Source organism: Carlito syrichta, unplaced genomic scaffold (genome assembly GCF_000164805.1).
Source record: "Carlito syrichta isolate Samal-C Ts95f unplaced genomic scaffold, Tarsius_syrichta-2.0.1 Scaffold312120, whole genome shotgun sequence".
NCBI lineage: Eukaryota > Metazoa > Chordata > Mammalia > Primates > Tarsiidae > Carlito > Carlito syrichta.
In genome coordinates this window covers 143910-161612 of record NW_007256216.1, presented here as the reverse complement: position 1 = coordinate 161612, position 17703 = coordinate 143910, and the positions used below count along the sequence as shown (strand labels likewise).

The 17703-nt window shown below is 42.3% G+C and overlaps 1 protein-coding gene and 1 pseudogene across 2 annotated transcripts in view; both read right to left on the bottom strand.

Annotated features, from left to right (window-relative positions):
- Positions 1 to 17703, bottom strand: part of PHLPP2 (PH domain and leucine rich repeat protein phosphatase 2) — an 80353-nt gene that overhangs the window by 57222 nt on the left and 5428 nt on the right. For both annotated transcript variants that reach the window (XM_008069569.2, XM_008069570.2), the window contains exon 2: positions 2475 to 2608. In XM_008069569.2, the coding sequence (XP_008067760.1) occupies positions 2475 to 2608 (134 nt within the window). The remainder of the gene's footprint in view (positions 1 to 2474; positions 2609 to 17703) is intronic.
- Positions 9354 to 10140, bottom strand: LOC103272083 (annotated as a pseudogene).

Below are 17703 nucleotides of genomic sequence, written 5' to 3'. Positions count from 1 at the left end.
ACTTGGAAGGCTGAGGCAGAAGGATCGCTGGAGCCCAGCAGGTGGAGGCTGAGGTGGCCGGGAGAGGCCACTGTACTCCAATCTGGGCGACAGAGTGAGACTCCAACTCAAAATAAATAAATAAATAAATAAACAATTATATATAAAATCTTCTGACGTACATATAATAAAACTGGTTTATCCTGTTATGTTCAAGCATCGTATCAAGAAGTATACAGAAAGCCATTGCTTTACTAAACATTGATGTGGTTTGGCCACATGGCTCTTTGAGCCATGGCCACCATGTTTTCCTTGCTTTGGCCCCCACCCTACCTTGGGGAGGTGAGTCTCCTCTCTCTCTCTCTCTAATTTACTTTCTAAATAAACTGTATTTTCCAATCTAACTTCTGTGCAATTCCTTGCAACTTTCACATGGCACTGGATCACAGATCCCCAACCCCTTGTGACCTAACTTTTCTGAGGCCCCACTGGGATTCTGACCTAACAACTACTATATTTTTTTAACATTTTTTCTATAATAAGAATAAATTTGGAGGAAAAAAAGGAAACTACCTTGTTTAAAAATAAGAACTAGTTTTCAATATGCAAAAACATAAAATAAGTCTTTAGAAAATCTAATTCTATAGTCTTATGTGAATTTCATGCATCATTATACCTAGCAAAAGGAGAAATCTAAGAGTGAGAGAGAGAGAAGATGAAATGCATAATTACTGAATAAAAAAAACCCATAGGAGGGATTAAAACAGAAGATTGAAAGCTAAATTTTTAAAAAATTATATTACTAATCTCCCAAAACTTAGAGAAAAAGTAGAAAAGAGATTAATATGAAGTCCAAAAGCTTATGTGGTTAAGAGTGATATTAGTTAAAATAGTGAAGTAGGTAACTCTAACCACAAGCAAAAATTGTCAGTCAACTTTGTCAGAACCCTGGAAAATAGAAAAAGATGTACAATAACCAAGTGAACACCGAATCAATAAAAAGGTAATTCAAAATGGTAAAAAAAATAAAAAAGAGGTATACAGAAACTAGCCAGACATGGTGACACATGCCTGTTATTCCAGCCACTCAGGAGGACACTTCATCCCAGGAGTTCAAAGTCATTGTGTACTATGATCTTTTCTGTGAATAGTCACTGCCCTCTAGTCTGGGCAACAGTGAGACATCAATTCAAAAAAAAGGCATACAGAAATGAAGTCAATAATTTTTTTTTTAGTTGAAATCTCACTCTTCGGCAGTGGCACGCTCACGGCCATCACAGCCTTGACCTGCTGGGCTTGGGTGATCCTTACGCCTCAGCCTTCCAAGTAGCCAAGTAGCCGGAACTACACATGCATGCCACCACACCCGGTTAGTTTTGTGATTTATTGTAGAGACGAGGTCTCATCAAGTTGCCCAGGCTGGTCTCGAACCCCCGGGCAATCTTCTCACTTCAGCCTCTCAAATTGCTGAGATTACAGGCTGAGCCACCACCCCTGGCCTGAAGTCAATAATTTGAAGAATGAGAGCAGGAATCTCAGTACATGATTATGCCTATACACACTAACAATTTAACCACTATGGCTCAACTGTTTGGGCTAAGTAGGTCATATTAATTCAAAGCTGTGAGGTTTTAAATGGCTCTGTCACTAATTAATTTTATGATCTTGAACAAGTTACTACTTCTGTCTTGGTTTTACTATCTGTTCAAAATGGGACAGAGTTCCTACAACACAGAATGGTTGTAATGAGTAAATTAGATAATTCAAAGCATAAAGCAAACAGAAGGATTCAATGATTGTTATTTAGTAGTAGTAGTCCATGTATAATAAAAAGTAATATTCAGATAGGGTATCTGATTTTTATAAGTCTACCTTACTGTTGTTAGATTATTGAAGTGATCAAGTAAAAACAGTCTATGGGAGGAAACTGCATAAAAGTCAAAAATCCGTGATTTAAAGTCCACTAAATTCATCAATATAAAAATTCGACAGTTGTATTCATCAAATGTCACGTCATATATGATAGAGTACTTCTCAAAATTACTGAACTATCCAGAAGTTTGTAGACTATACCAGGAGCTTGAAAAAAATCATTGATACTAGGCCGGATACAGTGCCTATAATCCCACACTTTCAGAGACCGAGGTGAGAGGACTGCCTGAGCCCATGGGTTCAAGACCTGCCTGGGCAATTTGGTGAGACCTCATCTATACAAAAAAAAAAAAAAAAGCTGGGGGTGGCAGCGCACACCTGTAGTTCCAGCTACTTGGAAGGCTGAGGCAAGACGGAAAGATCGCCTGAGCCTGGTAGGTTGAGGCTGTGGTAGTTGTGAGCGTGCCACTGCACTCCAGCCTGGGCAACAGAGAGATACTCCAACTCAAAAAAAAAAAAAATAATCTTTTCATAAAATACTATTAAAAAGTATAAGGCAGATAGAGGCACAAATGATCCAATTCCAAGTAGTTAACACATAAAGCCACTGATAAAATTCTTACCACCATAAAATCGAATCATACAGCCGAGGTCAGGATTGGTAGCCTCCTCCTGTATGCGCACAGGATCATCAAACCCCAACCTGGATAAGTAGTCATAGACAATCTGAAGAGGTCGTTCAGTAGGTTCCAGCCTCCTGCTTACAAAAATAAACAAAAAATTTTTTTGGTAAGTATGAAAAATTTTTCATTTAATTGTTTTAGTTTTTAGGTTTTTGGTTTTTTTTTAGTTGGAGTCTCACTCTTGTCACCCAGGCTGGAGTGCAGTGGCACACTCAACAGCCACCGCAGCCTTGACCTGCTGGGCTCAGGCAATCCTTCTGCCTCAGCCTTCCAAGTAGCTAGAACAACAGGCATGCACCACCACACCCAACTAATTTTTTTTGGTTTATTCTAGAGACAAGTTCTCCCCATGTTGCTCAGGCTGGTCTCAAGTCCCTGACTAAGCTCAGGCAAGCCTCTTACCTCTGACTCTCAAAGAGCTGGGATTATAGGTGTGAGCAACTGTGACCAGCTGTTTGAATATTTCAATATGCTATTAATTTTTACTTCCAAATCAAGATTTTCTTTAACTCATACAATAATATTCTAAACAAGTGCTTTTTAAAGGTTTTAGTGTTGGGAGCCCTTTATACTCTTTAAGGACTTCAAAGAGCTTTTGTTTACATGACTTATACCTATTGATATTTACTGAATAGAAATTACAATTAAGAATTTCCAAATATTTCTTTACTCATCTTAAAATAACAATAATAAGCCAAGCATGATGGCTCACATCTGCAATCCCAGCACTTTGGGAGGCAGAGGCAAGGGGACTGCCTTAGCCCAGAGGTTTGAGATCAGCCTGGGCAACTTGGTGAGACCTTGTCTCTACAATAAATTTAATAATTAGTCAGGTGTGGTGGTGCGCACCTATAATTCCAGCTACTTAGAAGGCTGAGGTGGAAGGATCACCTGAGCCCAGCAGGTTGAGGCTGCAGTGGCCGTGAGTGTGCCACTGCACTCCAGCCTGGGCAACAGAGTGAGACACCAACTCAAAAATAAATAGACAAATAAACAACAATAATAAACCTAGTGCGGCTGGGCATCATGGCTCAAGCCTATAATCCCAGCACTTTGGGAGGCCGAGGCAAGAGGACTGCCTGAGACCACGGGTTTAAGACCAGCCTGGGCAACATGGTGAAACCTTCTCTCTACAAAAAAAAGAAGAAAAAAATCAAAAAATTTCTTGGGCGTAGTAGTGCACACCTGTAGTTCTGGCTACTTGAAAGGCTGAGGTGGAAGGGTTGCCTGAACCCGGCAGGTTGAGGCTGCAGTGGCTGGGAGCATTCCACTGCACGCCAGCCTGGACGACAAAGTGAGACTCTAACTCAAAAAATAAAATAAAATAAACCCAGTGCCTGTTAACTTAAATTTTTGTTAATATGCATTTTCAAAAACAAAACAAGTTTAGTGTGAAGAGTGGCACTGTTTTATATATTTGTAAATTTTGGGTGTTTTTGAGTCAGAGTCTTACTCTGTCACCCAGGCTGGAGTGCAGTGGCACACTCATGGCCACCACAGTCTCAAACTTCTGGGCTCTGGCTTTCCTTCCGCCTCAAGTTTCCGAGTAGATGGAACTACAGGCATGTGTGATCACACCTGGCTAATTTTTCTTGATTTGTTGTAGAAATGAGGTTTTGCAAAGTTGCTCAGGCTAGTCTTGAACCCGGGAATTCAGGTAATCTCTCTCACCTTGGCTCCCAAAGTGTTGGGATTACAGGCATGGGCCACCACGCCCGGCCTAAATTTGTAAATTTAATAGCTGGTTTAAAAAACTCAACTCTACACCTGTGAGTAAAAAAGAAAATTAAGGCCGGGCTTGGTGGCTCAGCCTGTAATCCCGCACCTTGGGAGGCTAAGGTGAGTGGATTGCCTGAGCCCGCAGGTTCGAGACCCGCTTGGGCAACTTGGTGAGACTTCATCTCTACAATAAATCAAAAAATTAGCCAGGTGTGGTAGCGTGCACCTGTAGTTCTAGCTACTTGGAAGGCTGAGGCGGAAGGATTGCTGGAGCCCAGTAGGTCGAGGCTGCAGAGTAGGTTGAGGCTGCGGCAGCCGGGAGTGGCCACTGCACTCTAGTCTGGGCAACGGAGTGACACTCCAACTCAAAAAACAAAAAAGAAAAGAAAAATTTTAGGTTTTTTTTTTTTTTAGAGATAAGGTCTCCCTCTATTGCCCAGGCTATAGTAGTATAATGGGGCCAACAGATCCTCAAACTCCTGAGTTCTAGCAATCCTCTAACCTCTACCTCTCAAGTAGCTAGGACTACAAGCACACACTACCACACGTGGCTAATTTTTGTATTTTCTGTAAAGACAGGGTCTCACTACGTTACCAGGCTAGTCTTTTTTCCTTTTTCTTTTTTTTAAAGAAACAGAAATAGTCTCGAACTCCTGGGCTCAAGCGATCCTCACACTTCAGTTTCCCACCATGTTGAAATTACAGGCGTGAGCCCTAAGAACATTTCTTGTTATTATAAGAGTTTTCACCTCATGCACCTCTTTAAAAAAAATCTCAGGGACCCTCGCAAGGTCTTTTGAGAACAACCTCTGGTCCAAATTCAGAGGTGGTGAAATTATGAGATATAAAAGAAAAGAATTAGCCATAACTGATTTCATGTAAGCTACATACACAATTATATATGTAGACTTTGGCATAGCCTACAATATCCCAGGCACTATGTATTTCTTCTGGCTTCATAGATGATTCTTCCATGAAGACTAGAAATGAACTGCCCAATAATTCCCAAAAAATCATTCCACTTTGGTCCTAATTAAAAGCTAAGGAAAAACCAGAACATCCAAACAATCATTTGTGGACTCTGGTGACACTGTATTTTAAATCACAGAGACTGTAAAATATATTTAAAAAAAATAAAAGTGAGCCGGACTCAGTGGCTCAGCCTGTAATCTCACGCTTTGGGAGGCTGAGGTGAGTGGACTGCCTGAGCCTGCGGGTTCGAGACCCACCTGGGCTACTTGGCGACACCTCATCGCTACAATAAATCAAAAATTAGGCGGGCGTGGTAGCGTGCGCCTGTAGTTCCAGCTACTTGGAAGGCTGAGGCAGAAGGATCACCGGAGCCCAGCAGACAGAGGCTGCGGTGGCCAGGAGTGTGCCACTGCACTCCAGTCTGGGCAACAGAGTGAGGCTCCAACTCAAAAAAAATAAAAGTGATCGTGTGGATTTGGAGAGAAGAGGCTACAAGAGTCATAGTAGCAAGAGAGCTCTTTTGGTCAGCCAGGCTCAGTTGCTCAGCCTGTAATCCCAGCACTTTGGGAGGCCAAGGCGAGTGGATTGCCTGAGCCTGTGGATTCAAGACTCACCTGGGCAACTTGGTGAGACCTCGTCACTACAATAAATCAAAAACTAACTGGGCGTGGTAGTGCACACCTGTAGTTCCAGCTACTTGGAAAGGTGAGCCGGAAGGATGGCCAGAGCCCAGCAGGTCGAGGCTGCAGTGGCTAAGAGCGTGCCACTGCACTCCAGTATGGGCAACAGAGTGAGACTCCAACTCAAAAAAAAAAAAGAGAGCTCTTTCACCATGCTTTCATCTGAAAGTACAGTTGTAAACATACTGGCTAAGAGTATAGGCTCCAGCAGTCTGACTGCCTGGGCTTTAGTCTCATTCCTGCCATTAATCAACTGCATGCCCCAGTACAAGTTATTTAAACTTTGTCTCAAATTCTTCATCAGTATAACAGGAATAACAATAATACTTAACTAATAGGGTTATTATTAAATTGATTCTTTCATGTACTTATACCATATAGTATGTAAAGTGCTTAGCAAAATAGCTTACATGTAGTAAGTGTTCAATAAGGTGTTGACAGTTATTCAAACAATTTTAGGATTGGAATAAAATTTTAATTAATTAGCCAGGCATAGTGGTGCACGTCTGTAGTTCCAGCTACTTGGAAGGCTGAGGCTGAAGGACTGCCTGAGTCAAGGAGGTCGAGGCTGTGGTGGCCAGGCACGTGCCACTGCCCTCCAGCCTGGAAGAGTGAGACTCCAACTCAAAAAAAAAAAAAAGAATTATTATTTCCCCTCATCTGAAACAACAACCAAAAAATAAGCATATGAAAACCTAGGTGTGTTAGAAAGATCTTAAAGAACATTTAAGGAACTCTGTTTAGAAAATTTAAGAATTGTATTAATTAGAAGAAACACGATACACTTCCCATCACAGGAAAAATATATGAAGAATATTTGTGTTTTGTGTTGAAGAACTAGAAAATGCAGTTGGCAACAAACTTTAAGTAAAACATACTATGAAATGGGAACACTACAAAGTTGAACATGAACAATTGTACCAAAATGATAATTTAGGAACAGAAGTCATATTCATGTACAAAAAGAGACAAAAATAAAACAACCAACTGGTTCCTCTTGATTGCTCAGTTCAGTCTTTGAGTTTCCAGAACCTATGAAATAAACTCAGAATCAATTGCTACACAGGGAATGGTCAAAGAAAAAAAGCCTATAAAGACAAATAAAGGCCCGGCTCGGTGGCTCAGCTTGTAATCCCGCGCTTTGGGAGGCCAAGGTGAGTGAATTGCCTGAGTCCGCGGGTTCAAGACCCGCCTGGACAACCTGGCAAGACCTCATCTCTACAATAAATTTTTTAAAAAAATTAGCCGGGCGTGGTAGTGCGCGCCTGTAGTTTCAGCTACTTGGAAGGTTGAGGCGGAAGGATCGCCGAAGCCCAGCAGGTCGAGGCTGCAGTGGCCAAGAGTGGCCACTGCACTCCAGTCTGGGTGACAGAGTAAGACTCCAACTTTAAAAAAATAAAAAATAAAAGACAAATAAAGATTTTAAAGAAACAGAAAATAAACTTTTCAGAATAAAGATACCACTTATAATTAATCCCTAGCCAGATAAAATAAAAATTCACAAATGTCTACGACAATTTTAGGCATTTCCCCAATACAATGGTGGAACTCTCCTGAAAAAGATGTATTTTAAGAGCAACTTCTGGTTGGAAACAGTGGCTCACGCCTGTAATCACAGTGCTTTGAAAGGCTGAGGTGGGAGAATTACTTAAGGCCAGGAGACTGAAATTAACCTGGGTGAGACACTGTCTCTACAAAAATTTTAAAAATTAGCCAGGCATTGTGGCACATGTCTGTTGTCCTAGCTACTCAGAAGGCTGAGGCGAGAGGATCGCTTGAGCCCAAGAGACTGAAGTTACAATAAGCTATGATCGAGCTACTGGACTCCAGCCTAGGCAACAGAGTAAGCCCCTGTATCTTTAAAAAAAAAAAAAAAAAAGCCGGGCTCAGTGGCTCAGCCTGTAATCCCGCGCCTTTGGAAGGCTGAGGTGAGTGGATTGCCTGAGCCTGAGGGTTCGAGACCCGCCTGGGCAGCGAGACCTCATCTCTACAATAAATCAAAAAATCAGCCAGGCATGGTAGCGCATGCCTGTAATTCCAGCTACTCGGAAAGCTGAGGCGGAAGGATTGCCAGAGCCCAGCAGGTGAGGCTGCGGTGGCCCGGAGCGGCCACTGCACTCCAGTCTGGGCGACAGAGTGCGACTCCAACTCAAAAAAAAAAAAGGAGAGGGAGGAGACTCCTTTTTTTTTTTTTTTTTTTGCAATAGAACAAATGTTTAATTTAATTCAGAATAAGAGATAAATAACTCTTCTATAAAATATATAAAATTGTACAAGGCACCCTTTCAAAGGGATAACAATATACAGGAGGGAGGGGAAGAGGTGGGCAGTCAGGTGAGACACCAGGGGAGTTAACTGGGCTATCTGACACCATTTTTAGCAAGTCAAAACATGGCTTCCCCCTCTGCCCCCAACGTATTAAGAGTAGATAAATTTTCCTAATAAGTTTTAGCACATACAAAAGGTACACACAGCAACAGCACGATTTCTCCCCCCTCCTTTTCTGGGATCTATTAATTGTTCAAGAATATTTAGCATATAGGTCATATACAAGATACTCTTTTTTTTTTAAGCAGAAAATTACTACACATGTTCCCAGACCACCTTTGCAATGTGTGAGGATGGATGCACCTAGAATTTCATAGAAACCATCCATTCTTCCCAACAGGCTTTGACTCTGTTCTCTCCAATTATTTGAAATGAAGTTAAGCAACAGCCTAGAGAAAAACTAGGAGATATTCCCATTTTCTACCTCCCTCATGAGACCGTCTCAGGATACTAATCTTACCCCAAAAAAGAAAGGAAAAAACAGTATAACTTTAACGAATTGGAGGGGGAGGAACAGGGCCTAATATGGTGGTATCTAATGGGGTTTCTCTCAATGCAAATAAAATGCAAAAATGTGATGTGTCCCCTTCACTTTGAAGACTCTCTTATGTAATACTTTTCTATGCACAATGTGTTTAATTCCAATATTTGCTTTCCATAGCAAAAGTCAGTCATCTCATCATAATTGCCAAATTTTAGCAACTTCTACATATAATTTGTCTCCCCCTTTAAGAAAATGGAAATGAATTTCAGCAGTCTTTTAGGAAGGTGATGTATACAGAAAGAAGTATACATAGGTATATAAATTTTGCCTTTCAAAATAATTTGAAATTCCACATCTGCTGTATAAAACTGTATCATATTTTACGATATATATTTATATATAAAAGCTGTCGGAGCCAATCTTTGTGAAAGGGGGCATTCTGGACGATGACACCAAGAAAACAGGGCTTAGTGTCCCCAAAGGAACACGTTTGGGTCTGGCCCCATAAGGTGGTGTGTGCGAGGTTGGCTGAGCAGTAGTCTGGGCTGGTCCGGCCTTCTTGGAGAGGGAGAGGGAGAGGGAGAGGGAGCCCTTGGAAGCAAACATCTCTGACGGAGTCTGCGGATGTGGTCTTCCTTAGGACAAGTGGTACATGCCGTATCCGACTGGCGTGGCGTAGAGTCCGACGGGCGGGGATGGGAAGCACAGGTCTATGAAAGGGGTAGGAGGCTCCATATAGAGATGCCGCTTGCATGGGCGAGCTGATGGGGAATGGGAGACTGAAGCCGGAGGGCAGCGTGGGTTTGGCGGCCATTTTCAGCTTTTCCAGTTCTGCCTCCTGCAGTCTTTTTGCCTTGGCCCTTCGGTTCTGGAACCAGATTTTGACCTGGGTCTCCGTGAGGTTCAGAGAGCTGGAGAACTCCGCTCACTCCGCGATGGAGAGAGATTGTTTCTGGCGGAGCTGCGCTCCACGTGAGGAGCTGGGATGTGGTGAAGGGAGTGCGAGGTTTCGGATTGGTCTTGGGCCCTCAAGGTGCAGGTGGTGGGGCTCACGTGCCTCGGCAGCGGCGAGTATCTGCCAGGCTCCTGCATCCACGACGCCCCGTCTTCCAAGTTCTCCGACTTGACCGAGGCGGTCTCGAATGCTTGCCCAGCGGCCCAGGGCCGAGCCTGGGCAGCAGCAGCGGCCACAGGGAGGCCGCGGCCGAGGCGCCCTCGACCGGCAGCAGGGACGGCTCCTTGGGCGGGGACGGCCCCTTGGGCGGCTTCTTGTCGCTCATGAGCGCATCGACGCTGAAGGGTAGGCTGGAGACCTTGACGTGGCGCTCCTCGGTGCTCCCGGCCCGGGGCCCGGTCCGGCCACCATCGCTGGGCCCTCCTCGTCGGACGAGAGCAGGTCCTTGCCTCTGGACGGAGAAGCCATGACTCCCCTGGCCCACGTAGCTCCCAGCAGGCGACTCGGCTTGAGGGAGGAGACTTTTAATAAACTATCCTAGCGAGGTCAACTAAACATGTAATATAAAGAATAACTGAAGAAGGATTAACTTGAAGACTAGGAGACTAAGGGTACAAATAGTTATATCTTTCAAATGTCATGAAGTACTACACTTACTCTGTATTGCTCCAAAGAATGAGGCTAGGAACAATGAGAAGTGCACAGGTAGATTTAAACTAAATATGAGGCAGAATGCTAATAGTTAGAAATGCCCAATAATAATAATAATAATAATAATACACACTGACTCTTAAAACTGCCCACAGAGAACTCAAGAGCCATCTATCACAGATATTTAAAAAGACTCCTAAAAGAATCAAGCTGATCTTTAAGGTCTTTTGGAACTCAAGAGTCTAGGAGGTATAAAACACCTTCCTAATATAATACAAATTCTACCTGAACCCTACTATTATTTTATGATATAGAGTTCAATGCATTTAAACACCATAATGTCATATAATGGTCACATAATAATTCAGGACCACCAAATAATTATACTTTCAGGCTGTATCTCACTTGCTCAATTTTTCTATTTCTCTCTAGAAAACGGAGAAATGGAAGTATCCTAATTCTGACATATTTTACATCATCAAGTTTTCTGACCTAAAAAGGTTCTGCAGATTTTGGAAACCCTCTTCATATATTTCCACCTTAAGAAAGTATTTTCAGCCAGGCGCAGTGGTTTGTGCCTATAATCCCAGCATTTTAGGAGGTAGAGGCGGAGGTGGGAGGATCGCTTGAGGACAGGAGTTGGAAACCAGCCTAGGCAACATAGTGAGATCTCATCTCTACAAAAAATAAAAAAATAAGCCAAGCATAGTGGCATGCACCTGTATTCCCAGCTACTCGAGAAGCTGAGGCAAAAGGATGACCTGAGCCCAGGAGGTCAAGCCTGGAGTGTGCCCTAATAGTGCCACTGCACTCTAGCCTGGGCAACAGAGTCGGACTCCAACTTAAAAAAAAAGAAAAAAAAAAAAAAAAAAGAATTTTCCCGGGTGGTAGGAAAAAGAAATTAAGAGAACCTTGACATCTGCTCTCACTAATTTAGCATAAATAAGTAAACTCCAAGAAGTACAAAAACAAGTAAAATGAAAGATTAATTCCATTTACTTATTAAACTCATTTGCTTAAGAGAATGAAGAGTATGGGGGAGGGAAATGCTGTAATATGCTTACACCTCATTTCTGGGTTTCAAAGTTCCAAAAGTTTAACAGGCTGGTAATTAACTATTTGTTACATCCCTCACAAATCAAAGGGAAATTATATACTGCAAAACAGGTAAAAGAGAAATAATGATGGCAACAGAAAATTCAACATTTGAACTATTTCTACTATTGCTTTAGGGAGAAAGTAAGACTACTGTAACAGTTTTGATTTGCTTCTAATGCTCTTAACAGATATTATAGACCATGCAAGTTGGTAATTTCTCTCCAGACCAGCCAAGTGATACAGCTATGCTATTAGCAGTGGATTATACCTCTTAGCCAAGAGTAGTCTTTCAACATTTGTTATTCTAAAAAGTACCATAGTTAAGCTATATATAAAAGTAAATTTCATTCCAAGTATTGTTTTACAAGTTTTAGTTAACAGTGGAAGGCAAAAGCATATAATATTAAAATCAAACACACTGTATCAAAGACCCTAACAAAACACAGCAGCATGGTCTATATCAAATTCAGGGCCAGCATGGTGGCTCACATCTATAATCCCAGTACTTGGGAGGCTGAGGCAAGAGGATTGCCTGAGCCCAGGAGTTTGAGACCAGCCTGGGCAACAAGGCAAAACCTCGTCTGTACAATAAATCAAAAAAATCAGCCAGGCACGGTGGAAGGAAGCCCTGAGCCAAACAGGTCCAGGCTTCATTAGCAGGGATCATGCCACTGCACTCCAGCCTGGGCAACAACAGAGTGAGACTCTAACTCGAAAAATTTTTAAAAATTAAAAAACAGATTAAAACTCAATCCCTGACCACCTATAAAGGTAAAATCTACAAATGTTAAAATCAACAGTATACTGACCAAGCGCAGTAGGTAGCTCACGGCTATTACCCCAGCACTCTGGGAGGCAGAAGTGAGAGGATTCCCTGAACTCATGGGTTCAACACCAACCTGGCCAACTTAACGAGACCTCATCTCTATAATAAATCAAAAGAAATTAGCCAGGTGTGGTGGCACATGCCTGTAGTTCCAGCTACTTGGAAGGCTGAGGCAGAAGGATGACCTGGGCCCAGCAGGTCAAGGCTGCAGTGGCCATGAGCGAGCCACGGCCCTCCAGCCTGGGAGACAGAGTGAGACTTCAACTCAAAAAAAAAATCAACAATATACATAGCAACAAAAAGGATTCTTCAGTGAACATTAACTTCATACATGCTGAAAGTGTTCATTACAAAACTGTGTCTATTTTGCAAATAAGAAAAAGTCCAGAGAATCATACAATTAGTATATAATGAAATCCAGGTTTGAACCTATGTCAGCCACATCACAAAACCAAGGTTCTTTTAAGCAATCCACATTATTTTATATAGTTAAAATAATTTATGCAGAAGAAAGATCAAAGCTTACACCAAAGAATCTAAAATGTTACATTTTCAAATTATCATATTTCGGCCAGGCATAGTGGCTCATACCTGTAATCCCAGCACTTTGGGAGGTAGAAGCAAGAGGATTGTCTGAGCCCACAGATTCGAAACCAGCCTGGGCAACTCAGCAAGACTTCGTTTCTACAGTAAATCAAAAAATTAGCTGGGCGTAGAGGTGTGCACCTGTAGTTCCAGCTACTTGGAAGGCTGAGGTAGAAGAACTGCCTGAGCCCAGCAGGTTGAGGCTGTGGTGGCTGTGAGTAAGCCACTGCACTCTAGCCTGGGCAACAGAGTGAGACTCTGACTCAAAAAAAAATAATACTTACCCTATTTCATTAAGTCCAATGTACCATCATTTGAAAGAGACGCTATTTTGTATGAACCACTATTGAATAAAAAAGTATGCCTGGCCTTTTGTCCCTGTACTGAGGAGAAGACTAAATCTTTAGCATTTTCTAAGAAACAGGAGTGTCTTTGTTATTCATAAGCCCCTTGGATCACCACTGAGTTTATGCTAGGTATGAGATGACTCAGGATAGGGGCTGAACACCAAAAAGACCAAGGATTAGAGGGTTGGACCCAGTCTTACCTGGGTGGCAGAGCAAAGGGGACTAGAAAGCAAGCTCAATCATGAAGTCAATGATCCAATGACTCATGCCTTCATAATAAAACCCTAATAAAAACTCTGTACTGCAGCTCTGTGGAGTTTCCTGGTTGGTGAACACTTTGATGTGCTGGGAGGGTGACAGGCCTTGCTTGACTCCACCGGGAGAGGGCACAGAAGCTCTAGTAGCTCTGCATTCAGGACCCCCCCAGACCTTGTCCTTTTCAGTTGGCTGATTCTGATTTGTATACTTTATATTGAAACTATAAATTTAAGTACTGTGCCTTCCTGAATTCTAGAGTTGTTCTAGTGAATTACTGAACCTGAGGGGGTTGTAGAAACTCCCAAATTTGTAGCCAGTTGGACAGAAGTGTAGGTGGCCTGGAGAAAGTGTACATGGAGTCTGAAGGGCAGTCTTGTTGGGGATTGTGCCCTTTAACTTATAAAGTCTGAACTAACTTTGGTGGTCAATGTCAGAACTGTATTCTGCTAACCAGATGATGTCAGAATAACCCTTAAGAAAGAAAAATATAGCCAGGAACAGTAGCGTACACCTGAAGTCCCAGTTACCCGGGAGGCTGAGTCAAGGAGGATTGCTTGAGCCTAGGAGTTCAAGACTATAGTGTGCTATGTTTGAGTCTGTGAACAGACACTACACTCCAGCCTGGGGAAGATATTGAGACCCCTATCTCTATAAAAAAAAAATAAAGAGATTTTAAAAAAAAGAAAACTCTGCCAATTAAACTATAACCTATCATCCACTATAAGATATATGCTGATTTCAAGTTTGTTTGTTTTTTGAGTTAGAGCCTCACTATGTCACCCAGGCTGGAGTACAGTGGCACACTGCTCACAGCCACCACAGCCTCAACTTGCTGGGCTCAGAAGATCCTTCCACCTCAGCCTTCCAAGTAGCTGGAACTACAGGCATGTGCCACTATGCCCAGCTAATTTTTATTTCTTGTATAGTCGAGGTCTCACCATGCTGCCCAGGCTGGTCTCAAATTCACAGACTCAGGCAATCCTCTCGCCTCCACCTCCCAAAGTGCTGGGATTACAGGCATGAACGACCACGTCTGGCTTGATTTCAAGTTCTATTTTATTTATTTATTTATTTATTGTTTTCAGTTAGAGTCTTGCTCTGTCGCTTAGACTGGAATGCAGCCTAAACCTACACCTGGCCCGATTTCAAGTTTTAAATGTTAACAAAGTTGGGCACAGTGGCTCACTGCACTCCAGCCTGGGCAAGAGAGTGAGACTCCACCAACTCAAAAAAAAAAAAGTCAACAAAAAACACAAAAACTGTTTTAAAAATAAAAAAAGAATTATTTATTATATTCCCGTTTTTAAAATGCATTCTTCCACAATTTATCTTAGTACAATAATATGAAGCACAAAGCAAACAGAAAATCTCCTTTTCCTGAACTGAGGTAACAGTTAAGTACACACATCCTAAAACAGGATTTTTCATTTGACCTTTTTTTGAGTCATAGTCTCACTCTCCTGCCCAAGTTAGAGTGCAGTGACACACTCACGGCCAATGTAGCCAAGACCTGCTACGCTCAGGCAGATCCTTTCACCTCAACCATCCAAGTTGCTGGAACCACCGGCGCCTCCCACCTGGCTGATTTTTTTTGTTTTTGTTTTTTTTGTTTGTTTGTTTTTTATTTTGTTTTTTTTGAGTTGGAGTCTCACTCTGTCGCCCAGACTGGAGTACAGTGGCCGCTCCCGGCCACCGCAGCCTCGACCTGCTGGGCTCTGGCGATCCTTCTGCCTCAGCCTTCCCAGTAGCCGGAATTACAGGCATGCGCTACCACGCCCGGCTGATTTTTTGATTGATTGTAGAGATGAGGTCTTGCCGCCCAGGCGGGTCTCAAACCCGCGGCTCAGGCAATTCACTCACCTCAGCCTCCCAAAGGCGTGGCATTACAGGCTGAGCCACCGAACCCGGCTTGATTTTTTTATTTATTTTAGAGATGAGGTCTCACCAAGTTGCCCAGGCTGGTATTGAACTCCTGGGCTCAGGTAATCCTTTCACCACCACCTCCAAAAGTGCTGGGATTACAGGTGTGAGTCACCACAGTTGGCCTCACCTTTATAACTTTAAAGTACAGTAAACATAGCAAACAAAATTTTGTGACTTGCAAGAGGTCACCCAGCATGTCATTGACAGAAAAGGAATTAGAACTCAGGATTCCAAACCAAGGGTATTATTTTCTGTTATATATTATACCCTATTAGTTCTCAAGTAATCTTAAAAGATAGTTATCAAACACTTCGAAATCTTATTTTCATGACTAGGAATAAAAGTAAATATATGACCGTGAATCAAAGGGATTTCCACTGTATCATATATGAGGTTATTACAACATTTCAGACAGTTAAGCAATGATTACATTAAGCTTCACAAGAGAGTCACTCATCAATTTAAACAGTTCAACAGAAAAAGGTCAAATATTACAATGTAAGGAGCAGCAGACTGGGAGACAAGACTCATATGTCCCAACTGCAGCTCCATCAACAGCCAGCTGGAGAAATGCTATCAGCCTGAACTCTCTAAGCCTGTTTCACATTTATAAAACAAAGGGGTGGGGGAGCAAAGGGAAATGGTCTTGGTGATTCCCACTGGGGAAGTTCCTAGTTTTGGGGACAGGACAATTACTTGCTGTACAGAGCTGCCCTATACACACTGAAGACATTAAGACTTTCTAACTCTTGTGCCTTAAATGTCCAGCAGTTGCAACAACCAAAAAACTCTGTGCCCACACATTTCAGATGGAAAGGTGGAGGATAGTTGGGTTGGGTAAATTTACTTTCACTACTAGATGATCTCTCTAAGGTTCATTCAAGTGCTAAAATTCTGTAAATTAGAAATCCATGATTATACTCAAGTGACAAGTTCACAGCTGAAAAAAAGTAAAAAAAGAAGTAATGAATGATATACAGAAAACATGGGGTGTAATTATAACCCCAATAATCTCATTTCCAGGAGCTAGTCTAGGGAAGTCAGCAATGTAAAAATTCAGACAATGGTTTAGTCAATACAACACCAATTCTAAGAGTTGAATGATTTGAAACAACTCAAACAAGTAATATGTATTAAGTACTTATTAGGTGCCATACATCATTCTAAGTTCTCTACATTCTTGCTATCTGAAGTATAACACATCACTTAGGAGCTTAATAGAAATATACAATAGCAGACCCCACTCCAGAACTACTTTACAAGTATTAATTCATTTAATCTTCATAACATATGATTAACTTAATCCTAGTGATAACTCAACAATGAAACACTATCATCTTCTATTTTGCAAAATAGTAAACTGAGGTACAAGCATTATGTAACTTGCATAGTAACTGAAGAAGCCAGAATATGAACTTACGTTCTCTCAAACTCATCTAAGCTCTACACCATTAATGTATGTTAAGTCTCAAGTTATAGTATATCCATATAGTGAAATATTTTATAGCTTTTAAAACTTGTGTCTAAATAGCTTTTTTTTTTTAGTTGGAGTCTCACTCTGTCGCCCAGACTGGAGTGCAGTGGCCGTTCCCGGCCACCGCAGCCTCGACCTGCTAGGCTCCGGCGATCCTTCCACCTCAGCCTTCCAATTAGCCGGAAATACAGGCATGCGCTACCACGCCTGGCTGATTTTTTGATTTATTGTAGAGATGAGGTCTCGCTGCCCAGGACTCGAACCCGTGGGCTCAGGCAATCCACTCACCTCAGCCTCTCAAAGGCGTGGGATTACAGGCTGAGCCACCAAGCCCAGCTTAAATAGCTTTTAATGACACAATAAAATTAAGATGACCCACTAAGTGAAGCAGGCAGAATACAAAATTGAATACGTGGCAGGAGCCCAATTGAGTGTGGTGGCTCACATCTATAATTCCAACAACTTGAGAGGCTTACGTGGGAGGATGGCTTGAGACCAGGGTAACTATGGGGAGGGAATAGGTTAAGAGAATGGGATCCAGTGTTAGAAGGCCAGAGTTCAAAGTCCAGCTCTACTACTTACTACCTGATTGCACTTAGATGAGAAGTTTAACTCTCTTTTTTTTTAACCGCCATCTTTTCTCACTGGTGGCCACCTGGGAGAGATACTTAACACCTCTTGACTCTCACTGTCCTCATCTATAATATGAGGATAGCGTTTACCTCACAAGACTATTGTGAGGATTAAATAAGGTAATCTACATAAAACATAAGTGTTTAAGCCAGGCTCGGTGGCTCAGCCTGTAATCCCGCACCTTGGGAGGCTGAGGTGAGTGGATTGTCTGAGCCCGCGGGTTCGAGACCCGCCTG